This window comes from Hydractinia symbiolongicarpus, chromosome 12 (genome assembly GCF_029227915.1).
Source record: "Hydractinia symbiolongicarpus strain clone_291-10 chromosome 12, HSymV2.1, whole genome shotgun sequence".
Classification (NCBI taxonomy): Eukaryota; Metazoa; Cnidaria; class Hydrozoa; order Anthoathecata; family Hydractiniidae; genus Hydractinia; species Hydractinia symbiolongicarpus.
In genome coordinates this window covers 14,476,761-14,489,263 of record NC_079886.1, presented here as the reverse complement: position 1 = coordinate 14,489,263, position 12,503 = coordinate 14,476,761, and the positions used below count along the sequence as shown (strand labels likewise).

The 12,503-nt window shown below is 36.9% G+C and overlaps 1 protein-coding gene across 3 annotated transcripts in view; it reads left to right on the top strand.

Moving 5' to 3' along the window:
• The first annotated feature begins 6,710 nt into the window (after positions 1-6,710).
• The window catches only part of LOC130621581 (uncharacterized), a 44,836-nt gene continuing 39,043 nt past the window's right edge, over positions 6,711-12,503 (top strand). The window contains exons 1-2 of one of the 3 annotated variants that reach the window (XM_057436886.1): positions 6,712-8,065; positions 8,133-8,357. In XM_057436886.1, coding sequence (XP_057292869.1) covers positions 7,892-8,065; positions 8,133-8,357 — 399 coding nt within the window. In that variant the 5' untranslated portion in view covers positions 6,712-7,891. Of the gene's footprint in view, positions 8,066-8,132; positions 8,358-12,503 lie in introns of all 3 variants that reach the window. The other 2 variants (XM_057436885.1, XM_057436887.1) reach the window with 2 other exon arrangements.

The window sequence follows — 12,503 nt, the reverse complement described above, 5'->3', positions numbered from 1 at the left end:
TAGGAATTTTCCAAAGGCAGAGTAGACGAGGATTCCTAAATCGGCCATACTATCCTTATAATTGGATCTTCCTCAATATCTTGCTTTAACTTTTCAGCACTATCGAGTTGAACAACGTTCCCTACAACATTGTCGTACATGCTAATTGCATGAGACGATAGTACCTTGGCTGTCTTTTCTCCTTTCTCATGAATTTCACACATACATACCATATACCTTTTCAATCGCATCGTTTGGCGCCTTGTCCACGAAGCCTTCCGTACATTTTTTTGGTAATAGAGGCTCTTTGCCTTTACGTATAGCATCTTTCAAAACTTGGCGTTTGTCGATAGGTTTTTCCTTATTTGTCGTCGCTTCTGGGGGAGTATCTACTTCATCAAATATGTTTGCAAGCTCGGTCATTCTGGTTATTAAACGTTGAAGTTTTAGAAAAAATAGTAGTACTATTATATATGGTAGAATTATCGCAATACATAAACAAACTTTCATTTATTGGAAGTTTGTTTGATCAAACGCCCTAGAAAGCTAAAGGCACTGTGTGTATGCAGTTATCTAGGACGCGACGTTTGTCGTAGAACGCTGAGAGCCCTAGCTTACTTTGCTCATAGGTGATCATCCCCTGGTTGTGAACCCGGAAACCTATGTTTTTCGCAGTGTCTAGGCTTCCGTTTAACGTGCTCATGTACCTAGACCAAGTCATGGCATTCTGCTTCTTTGACATCCCTTTGCACGAAAACTTGGTGCCCTCTTTCCCTTCGACGAAATAGCACTTGGCTGTCAATGCGATCATTCTAAAACCTATAAACTCAGGCTTAAACAGACTTCCTGTCCTATTAGAGTAATCGTCCGTCACCGACCAGTTTTCCACATCTTTGTCGTACTCCTCGAGCAGCTCACGACGTACAACATCACGAAGAGTTTCACCAGAGATAGCAAAATAGGCACTGTCCGTATCGATGTAAATATATTCAAAATTTTGATGATCCACGTACTTATCCAAAAAATCGTAGTAAAATTCAAGCAGACGAAGTTTGGCTAGTTGGTACACCGCGATACCACATTGGTAGGCTCTATCAATGCTACACTTGTGTTTGCCTTCTCTGATCTCGTACACATCACCTATCGGCTCCAAGTCTTCGAAATAGGGACAACTCATCGACCTTCCTTTCGTCTCTGGTAAACGTTGTATTCTCATGCCTTGCTACATCCTTAATCATCTTTCCATAGAATTAATCCCCCTTCAACTTCGCCGTATCTTCAGTACTACGCTTGTCTGGATTTTTATCAGCTTCCCTACGAGCAGCCGCAATTTCTTCGGGGAAATATGCAAAAGGTTTACCGCGCTTATATTCTAAAAATTGGTAGATCGTTGTCACTTGTAAACCATGATCCAGGTACCATTTTAACAGAGATGTATAGAGCAGGATCTTTTCAGCTTTCATCACACCCAACAACTTATGTGTGCTAGGAATACGTTTACGGCCCGTAGATTTTAAATAATCGTGCATGTGCTCCGGAATGGCTTCATTGGGTGTTTCTTTCACCACAAACAGTGGAGACATTTCACTAAATTTTTCACGCATATTTTCAGGCACCTCAATATCAACTTGGACAAACCCAAACAAGGAGCCTGTTTGCACATCTCGTGTTAGTTTTTTAACGTTATCCGGTGATCTAGGTTCACCAATCGTGAGCAATTTTTCCTTACCGCAGGGGAAGTCATATATCAGTGTGCTAGGATACAACATGTTCGTGTCTAGCCCTAGGATTGTTTGGCACTGTTTGGTGTCCTTGGATACATGTAATCTAATACCTTTAATACCACGCTCGTGGTAACTACAAAATACGATCGCTGGGCCTCCTGCCATACCCGTTTGTAACAGCTCGTAGGCGTCAATCTTTGTACATTTTTTACATGTTTTCTGCACCTCTTTACAATTCTTACAAGTCTTGCTGTAGTCTTTACATTTGTGCTTGCATGGTTGGCCTGGTGCATAGAGCTCAATCTTTGGGTTTAATTTTAGGGTCTTATTCAACACATATCTCATCGATACACCAGGAATACTCACTGCATCTTTCAAATTATCGATATCATCTCCGTAATATTGACGTCTTGTCTTCTCCACGGTTTCGATGAACGGTTCCACGTCGGCTAGATTGTACTCGCGCAACCAATCCATTATGGTCATACAGCCCCGATTATAAAATTAGGCGTAGAAGGCTTCATATTCTTCAACAGATAGTTTGTTTTTACCGCTTAATCGGCTAGAAAATTCCTCGTGCGCGACAGGCCAGACATGGCTCAACTTATCATAACTCGTTAACCATTCATACGGGAACACGAGCTTCTCTAGCTTGCATTTGAGGGATTTGCACCATCGGTCGTAGCTCATACCAGGAGCAAGGAAATTCTTGATGTCAAAAAATTTAAACTTGGATGTTGTCACGAACATATAATTGTTGTCCTTCTTTGCGACCTTGATTTTTTCACTTTCATCTTGCGCAATTTCCTCAACAAAATACCGCTTGATCATATTTAAATCATACTTACCACTGTTGAAACCAATCACAGCCACCTTGTTTACCCATTCGGTCCACGCATCCTGCCTCTTTTTGGAAAGCATGTCGAAATCGTCAGGCTTCGGGTACATTCTCTTGACTTTCTCGACGATGAGGGTATGCCTCCTTTCAAGCTCCTCTACGAAGAGTGTCAATAAACTTTTGGGGTTTTCATTTTTTAAGAACGTTGGGTTGTCATTCAAACTATCGTGAATACCAACGCTTACCGGGATATGCCTCGAAAGGTATGTCAAATCAGAGGTTTGCTTGTATTTTAAAGGTGGTAAGAGAGCTTCGAAATCAAACACGATGTAGTGAGGATAAGGTCTAAATTCTTTCTTGAAGTACCTCTTGGTTTTGGGTGGATTTTCACATTCCCAGGCTGTGACGAGGTTGTATCCTTCTTCCCGTATAATATTTTCCTTCTTCATCGTTTGCTCATATCGGTATGTATTAGGTTCCGACTGTCAGGATCATCCGTGCCAGTAACACCTGTAATACTCGTAAACGGTCTATTGCTAGCTCAGTCTGCGACTCTACCCTATGTTTAGTAGGTGTTGCTGTCACAGTCTGCAACTCTGACGTGTGACTCACCACATGTGTAAGACACTTCGTCGGCCCAGGGGTCTTGTCAACCTGCTTTGCGTTATTCTTAGGATTAACACCGATAGAGAAATAATCCTTGCTAACCAAAATTTTGTTTGTAAAATTCACGATATTTCCAATGTGCAGGTTCATATCACTGGGTATCATATACACACCATGGACAACACTAAAATCAACCTTGGACTTTGCATACTTCAAGACATTTTGGAATTGAGCAATTTTCTCACCCGTATCACCATCCTTAATTATTAAATCTTCAAATGTTGTTAGGTACAACCGTTGGGCATCGATCGCACTTCCTTGGTTTCCAATTATACCAGATCTCGCGCTCACCTGGCTTTCGAGAATTAAAAAGGCATAAAACCTCACACTTTGCGATAATCGTTGAATACCAATGGGAGTAAGACCTTCGCTTTTTTCAATAATCCAGCGACTTTACGAGTTTTCATCGAAATAACTTGGGCCTGAACCAGGATAATCCTTACGATAAAGTTGCCAACTACTGAAAATGGTCGTTCCTCCAATTCTGTTCAACATCACGAGCTAATTGCTTGATTTTCTGTTGGTTGAATGGGTTGTTTAAACGTCGAAATCTGGCCGAACCAGGTAGTGAAATTTCTAGTTGGGATAAAACTTTACGTATTTGAAAATCAGCGTGGAAACGCACGAAGCATAAGCAACTTAGCGTTTAGATGTTGCAAGGTTATACTACAAGCAAATGTTGCACAGTAAGTAGCAAAATTGAGCTGAGTAGACCAGAGGCTAAATGGGTGGCTGTTCCACTCCTTCACTAGTGAGCTCGTACCAGAATGGAATTCACAATCAACAAAACCTCCTTGTATTTACACTCTTCCAAGTAGGTGTGTACATAATAGTTGCGGCCCTGTCTATAGATGCTTCCTATTTTGATTATGGCCGTACATTCACAAGATTTCTTGGGTATCTTTTTTTATGAAAATTGGTTCTAATCTTACCTTTCCACTCCTTCAGTTTAGGGTTGATATAACGGTCTTTTTTCACAATTCTGTTGGTAAAGCAATAACCTCCCAAATCCTCTACTTTTTTTAAGATCTCATCATATTTTGCCAACCACTCAGGGTAGTCACCAAAATCAAACGACATAGTGAACGCGGAAGTCTCGTTGTATTGAATTAGATATTTTTAGGGTTTTTTATCAGTAACGGTGATAACTCGTCTTTGTCATGATATCCAAAAACAAACCTTTTGTCTTTGCCTTTTTTTGCAGGAATTGAGTCGCTTAGGACCAGGTTTTTAATTTTTACATCTTCAATATCTAGTGTTGTTGCAATACTGCAAAATTCTCTCGATGTAACAATTTTGTCTCCAAATTTCAACATGCTCTTTTATTTATATTTAAAATTTTTTTAGATATTCTGGGGAGGGTATGTCTGTATCATGCTTTAAGGCATCGCGTATTCTGTTAAAAACTAGATTGTGTAGATAACCAGATCGCATATGGGGCATTGTTGTCTTTGTTTTTTGTGAGGGCATTTGTTACGTTTTGTTGATGCTTTGGCGATATCCGGGCATTTAATCCACATTTTTTCAGCTGTCCATTACGTAGGTTTACCCTGAGATTGTGTAAAGATAAAGAGTGTTTACAGTGCGTGCATTTCTTACTTATTTCTCATGTCTTTTTTTTTATTGTTTTGTGAAGTATAACCTCACAAAAGTTTCAGACGCAGCGATCAATTCATTTTTAATTTTGGTCTTCTCCACTTTCCGCTGCCGATAGACATCGAGCATCGATGTGTCAAGCTTCGATGTGTCGAGCATCGATGTGTGTAGGAAGGTTGGGTTGGAATGAAGGTTGGAACCAACAGATTCAACCCCAACCTTCCTACACACATCCTCAGTAACAAACCAGTCTGGGGTCCACTCCGGAATATAATGGAGTATATGGGGCTCGTGTTCAACTGCTTTATTACACATGTCTTGGGATAATAATCGATCTGGAACACACGCGAGTGCCAGGGGCTTATTCTCGACTGCTCTGGTGCACATTTCCTGGGTCTTTAATCGATCCGGGACATACGCTAGCGGCAGGGGATTATCCATAACGGCTCTGGTGCACACTTCCTGAGTCATGAGATGATCTGGGACATACTCGAGCATCCATGGATTACCTATAACAGCATTATTTCACATTTCCTGAGTCTTGAATTCATCCGGAATAAGCTGGAGCGCATAGGGATATCTCCCAACTGCCATGCCATACATTTCCTTGTCCTGAGATGTTCCGGAACATTTCTAAACCGACTCATTTTATCTCTTTATAATTATATTTTGTAGAAAAACATTTTTTTCAACCTGGACAGAAATTTAGACAACTGGCGCATGATGACGTCAGATTTTGTCGGATATCGTTGAATTTGTCGGATAACGTAGGATTTTTGCGCATGCGCAGATGTGGTGTCGGGGATCTCTAAACAAAATATACACATGATTTTACGTAGTAAAGCGGGGTGTGTGGGGGATCTCTAGAGAAGCGGAGGGTTTACACCTGTAACTCACTCACTCACTCACTTAGGCCAAAATTGGTCCGAAAAAATATAAACTAGTTTATTTTCGACAAAATGTGGCTCAGTTAACAAAAAAAATATGCTGAACATGATGGTAACATCAAAATTTTGATTTTTTGTCACCCAAATGTCATTTTAGACCGAAATTAGTCAAAAAATTAAAACTACTTTATCTTCGACAAAATTTGGCACAGTTAACAAAAAAAGTATGCTGAACATGATAGTGACATCAAAACGGTAATTTTTTATCAACGCCGTTTAGACCATAAACGTTTCAATCGCGCGACTTTCAACTATGTATGATAGGCTGTATTTTTTGTTAGCAGAAATAGTAGAATTGGGTCGCATTGTGGATGTTTTAGAGTTGTGCATTTTTAATAGCGAGGTAAGAAAATAAATTTATTTTATTTGATAAATTCTCTCTTCAGTCTATTAGAAAAAGAATTGTTAAAGACACATACGAATTAAAAAATAACACTAAGGAGCTATCAAATAAAAAAGGTAAAGACGTCGGAAATATGGGAGAATATTTTATGGAATCATTGTTTATAATTTTAATTACATATTCAGTTTTAAGTCCCCTCATGCGATTAAATGAAATTTTAACGGCATTTTATATTGTAAGAAAACTGAAGAGAAAATTAATCAAATAAAATAAATTTGTGTTCTTGCCTCAAACCCAAACAAACCCCGTTTTCACATATGTTATGACATCCGCCACATTGTTTAGGGTCAAGAACAAAGGCCTAGTGTTTGGCCTAGTTTTATAAACACTCTTTCACAAACCTAGAGAGAGTGGTACTGACGAACATTACTATGCGATTAAATGCAAATTAGTTTAGCAGATTGCACATCGACCGTGAAGTCCTATGATGCCTTCTTTGTGTTTAAATCCCATATTTTTTTGTTCCGGTCATAAGTTTGTTCACTAGTAGAAAGATTTTATATCATTTTGCAAGATGTATCGATTATGTTTCCGAAAAGAAAAATACCCGGAAGTCTTCTTCCTTTTTTTTAACATAAATTTCTTGGTCACACAGAAGTCCATTAAGAACTTTCTTAAAATTCTTACTTTCGTTTTCAAAAGTCGTCACTCTGTAAATTTAAAATATAAAGCCTATTGCATCATTCAGATTTTAGTGCCTGGGGGAGGAGTGGTTAGGAATTTAGGTAGAGCGCACGCTCAGGGTTCAGGAAAGTACAAGAATGATGCGTGTCCCCGAGAAAGTAATTTTCGCGTGCGTTTGTAAGTGATGATGGTCAGAAAGAATAACCTTCTTACATTTGTGCGAGTTTCCTATGATATCTTCTATCTCTATCTTATTTGACCAATTCATCGCGAATTGGAACTTGGGTATATATGGCTAACTATCGCAAATTTGCACGAAAAATCGGGAAATTTCACCAATTCGCAAAAATTATTACCCTTCTATGAAACGCAATATGCAATACAATATGAAATATGGTTGTCACTCTTTTTTATCGCCCAGTTGGTTGCCTATAAATTTCTCATATGAACGCAAAAAGAATTTTATTTAGGTAAACTATTACTCCTGGTTTGCTGGAAAATTTTTACCCCGTATGAATATCTTATTTAGAGACGAACTCGTTAAGCTATCAACCGATAAAATAGTGCAGTCTGGCAACAAGCTATGTTTCTGTCATACAATTGATTTTAATTGATTTTAGTCCCCACATATGCAATCAATATAATTTTAATGGTTTGTATTAAGAAAAAAATCTTGATCAAAATAATAAGGCTTTAATTATATCAGCAATGTAACTAAATCTAAATTAAAAATTATTCACAGAACGAACAACTAAAATATTTGCTATATAAATATAAAATATCTGAATTTGTTGCTTATCTGTGCGCAGGATTACGTCATACCATCACTACAAGCCGGTTGTCTCACACACAAAGATACTTCGAGATTGTGAAATAATGTAAACAGGACTTAATTACTTGAGTTATGTTCATGTATTGTAATATACATAATAACTATTAAAGGCTAGATAAAAACACTACATTAAGAGCTTTAAAAAAGAATAAAACAAAATTTAATCTAGTAATATAAGCAGCGACGAAAGACATCTATTATTTTGAATAGTCATCTAACAAATAATATTTGCATCATTTCGAATGACATGTAGAACTGAGCGAAATTAACATTGCTTGCAACATGGTGCTTCAAAATTTCTTCACTTTGCTTGTACTTTTTCAAATATGTGCATCGCTAGACCGCAGACATTTTTATGACTACAGTGGTGCAACGCCTTTGACCACTCAATTTATTCATTTTGAAACTTCAGTACCCTATCCTCATTGGTCAGATCGAACCAATCAGAAGATAGATGTAAGTAGACCTGTAACCAATCTTTTAACATGCACATACATATATGTAATCTTCTCATAACTGTTAGGTTGTCAACAGCGGTGTTATACGATTGTCTGGTCTCGATGGTACAAACACACTCGATATTCTTGTATTCGCTGTGAACATCCCAAAAACGATTGGAAATGATATTTTTTATCAAGAATTATTACCAGACGCAAACATGAAATCGAAACTATCTGCTGATATAGGTGTTCCAAACTTTGTCGCAAGAGATATGTTTATTTTCACTTGGTTAGATGTTAGTTTCACGGTGCGTTTTGTTTGTGTTTATCCAATAAAATTATTCACTAAACTCCCTCAAGGCGTTAATACACCTTTCCCGAATTATTCAGATAGAATATCAAATTATCATGACAAAACTGTAGTTTTAGAGCAGTATAATATTCTGGTTGCATTTTATTTAGATTGAAGAAATTAATTATTTTAAAAACGAGGCTATTCTTAGAAAGCTTAGCTATATGAATGGTTTGACCGTAACTTTCAGTTCACAATTAAGGCACTTAACAAACAGAAATATTTACGAAATTAGGTAATTTTTTCTACCTTTTACTAAGGAACTTAGGGACAAGAATCATTTTTAGTATCGACCTCTTTTATTGAGTTTGACATAATTAGGAAATTCGGGAAAGGACTATTGCCATGTAGCGGTTGTAAAAGTACAATCGTTAAGTATCTTACTAAATTTTAACCGTGATAATTTGAGAGAATATGCTATAAAAGGAATGTAAAACGAGGCAGTGTTGTCATAAAGAGGCAAGTAAATGTCAAGAAAGTACACACTATTATTCCACATTGTCATAATTTCGTCTCAATGTTTTGTCACTTAGCCTCAGCGAAACTAATTCTAATTCCAATTGGAATTTTAAAAAAAATCATTTCCTGTGTGCAAAAATATATTTACGATAATCCACTGTTAAATATGAATGTGTTTGCTTTGTACAAAATTATAAAATTCGTCCATAAAAATTCCTGCCTTTGTGAAAAATGGAATAAAATGTATAAATGCGTACGCATTGGTTGATAATTCTTAGAATGAACTGAGTTAAAAGTTTTTACAGCAAATACAACTTGTATATATGGATGCCGTAAAGATGTTCGATGCCGTAAAGATGTTGGCGAGGAAGGACGTCTTTTTATGCTTATGTCTTGCGATAGCATGCCTTCTAATTATGAGAACTTTTAGTGATGATAACTCACCAGAAAGAAGAGATAATTCATTGAGAAAATGTGGAATATGTTTACTGGGAGAAAGGCAATTTCGACGACATTATCTTAGAATTCCCAAACTACAAAAGAGAACTTTGATGTTTATGTTGCTTCTTCTATGTAGTGGAGATATTGAATCATGTCCAGGGCCATTTCAAAAGAATTTTCAAGAGCTGTCAAACATGAGAGGAATAAAACTGATTCATCAAAATATCAGGGGATTGTTTGGTAAGAGAGATATGATACAAACTTTGTTTACAAGCGAAAAATCAAAATTCATTCTAACTCTATCGGAAACACACACAACCTCTACAACAAACTCAGAACTTTTTAAGATGCCAGGGTTTCAGTTTATTCGTAAAGATCGCCCTGACGGTATTGGGGTGGTGTTGCTATCTATTTATCTGATGATTTTAAATGGAAAAGAAGACTAGATTTAGAAACTCATGGAATTGAATGTATTTGGGTTGAAATTGAGATTTTCAAGGAGGAAAACTTTGTAGTTGGTTGCATATACAGACCCCCCGATTCGTCAAATTACTTGAAAAAAGATTTCAACAATTTTCTCAACGATATGCTGTCAAAAGTTAACAAAATCTCCATGGAAACGTTTCTCTTGGGGGATATTAATGTAAACTTTCTTACAAAATCGAATAACAAAGAAATTAAAAATATTTTTGTCACTCACGGACTTACACAAATCGTTAAATCACCAACTCGTGTAACAAAAGACACACAAATTTTAATTGACGTTATTCTAACAAACAATTTCTCTCATGTTCATTGTACGGAAGTTGTTCCCCTGAGTCTAAGTGATCATGATTGTGTTGCATGTGTACGAAAATTAAACCATCGTAAAGAACAATTCAGAACAATTAAATGCAGAGATTATTCAAAATATAATCACACAAACTTTTCTTTCGATGTTGCAAATTTCAATTGGAAACCATTTTACGAAACACAAATTGTTAATAGAGCTTGGAGTTACATGAAAGAAGGACTTACATCGATTGCTGATAAACACGCACCTTTCATCACAAAACGTGTCAAAGGTAGGCCCTGTCCATGGCTTACTTATGATTTGAAAGCGCTCATGAACACAAGAGACAAGTTGCTTCGCAAAGCGAGAAAATCGAAAAATGAATGTGACTGGTCGACTTACAAAAGACTTAAAAATTCTTGTAACAACAATGTGAAACAAGCAAAACAGAAATACCACAAGGATCTTCTACACGAGAAATGTAAAAACCCGGCTAAGTTTTGGAAATGCATCAAAGAAATATTTCCAACAAAAGAACATCCTCCAGCTTCTGCAACTACGAGCATCGATCACGAAAAGAACCTGAATACTGCGAACGTATTGTGTAAGTTTTTTACAAACATTGCACAATCAATTAAATCCAAAGCTTTCAAGCTAAGAAATTTCGTCCGGGAGATACCACCAAAACTTGTTACGTCAGAAAAAGTGTTTACTTTCGGCTACGTTAGTCGAATATTTGTGGAAAAAGAACTGAGATCACTAAAACGGAGAAAAGCTGCTGGTTGTGACAACCTACCACCAGGAATCCTGAAAGATGCTGCCCAACCCCTATCGGGTCCATTAACTCACCTCATCAACATGTCGATTTCCACTGGACTGGTTCCAACTAAGTGGAAAATTGCGAAAATTACCCCAATTCACAAAGGAGGTGCAACTGACAGCAACAACAATTATCGACCGATTTCCGTACTTTCTTTCTTATCAAAAATCCTCGAGAAAGCTGTCCATAAACAACTATCTGATTACCTTGAGAATAACAACATCTTATCAGAAAATCAGTTCGGATATCGGAAAAGACGTTCAACTGAGCTAGCTACCATCCTGCTGACAGACAATATTCGCAAAGCTGTCGACAAAGGCAACTTGGTAGGTGCACTTTATATTGACTTATCAAAGGCTTTTGACACTTTAAACCATTCAATTCTCCTGGAAAAGTTGAAAAGTGTTGGAATCAGAGGTTCTGCTCGAAATTGGTTCGCTGACTACCTTTTCAATAGGGAGCAATACTGTATTGTTGAGAAGTGTAAATCAGAACGTATGAAGATCACCTGTGGAGTGCCCCAAGGCTCGATCTTGGGAACACTTCTTTTCTTGATTTATTTCAATGACTTTGAGAAATGCTTAAAAAACACGCATTCTTTGAACTTTGCTGATGTCACTGTGGTTTATGTCGAGGGAAAGAACAAGGAATCAATCGAGTACCAGCTAAATGAGGACTTGAAGTTGATTTCAACATATTTTCAAATGAACCAGCTAGTTATCAACTTGAATAAAGGCAAAACCGAAAGTATGCTTTTTGGTACCTCGAAAAAACTATCATCCTGTGGTAAAAATATGTCCTTGTTGTTTGATGACACTGAGATACAGGCTACTGAAACATACAAATACTTGGGAACTACGTTGGATAGTTCACTTTCACTCTCTACTAATTTTGATAAAATCTACAAGCGTTCAGTATCCAAATTACGTATGTTGTCTTCTCTTCAAACTTATCTCGACGATTCATCAAAAAGAAAGATTTATAATGGAATGATTCTTCCTTGCATAATATACAACTGTACGTTAAACTTAAACTTAAGCCAAACGCAAAGAAATAAGCTTAAATCCATTGATAATCTAGCTGAAACGGTCACTGGAACAAGCCAACCACCTGTTAAAAACGTATTGAAGAAACAATCAATTCTACTTGTGCGAAAATGTTTAGAAAGGAAAACGTGTGCAAACTTTATTGATTACTTCAAAGTACAGTCCCATGGTAGGGGGACAAGAAATGATGGTTATAAATTACAAATTCCATTCACAAAACTCAAATATGCAAAATCTGGTTTCTTTTCAATGGGTGTTACACTATACAACGAGCTACCATTAAATATTCGTAAAATTGAAAATTTTAATTTGTTTAGGAAAAATGTTTTAATGTTAAAGATTTTTAACCTTTGATTTGATTTATATCCGATAGTCCCATACTCCATTTGATAATACAGAGTGTTCTGTTTGATTTAACGTGCTTATTTTTCCTGCGGAGACTTTACTTCAGTTGTGATATTTTATTTGTAGCCTGTTAGTTTCATAAACAGACTTTTGCTGTTTATTCTATCATCTCACACACAATCTGGCAGTTTTAGCTAATTTTAGGACTTTTTAACTAGT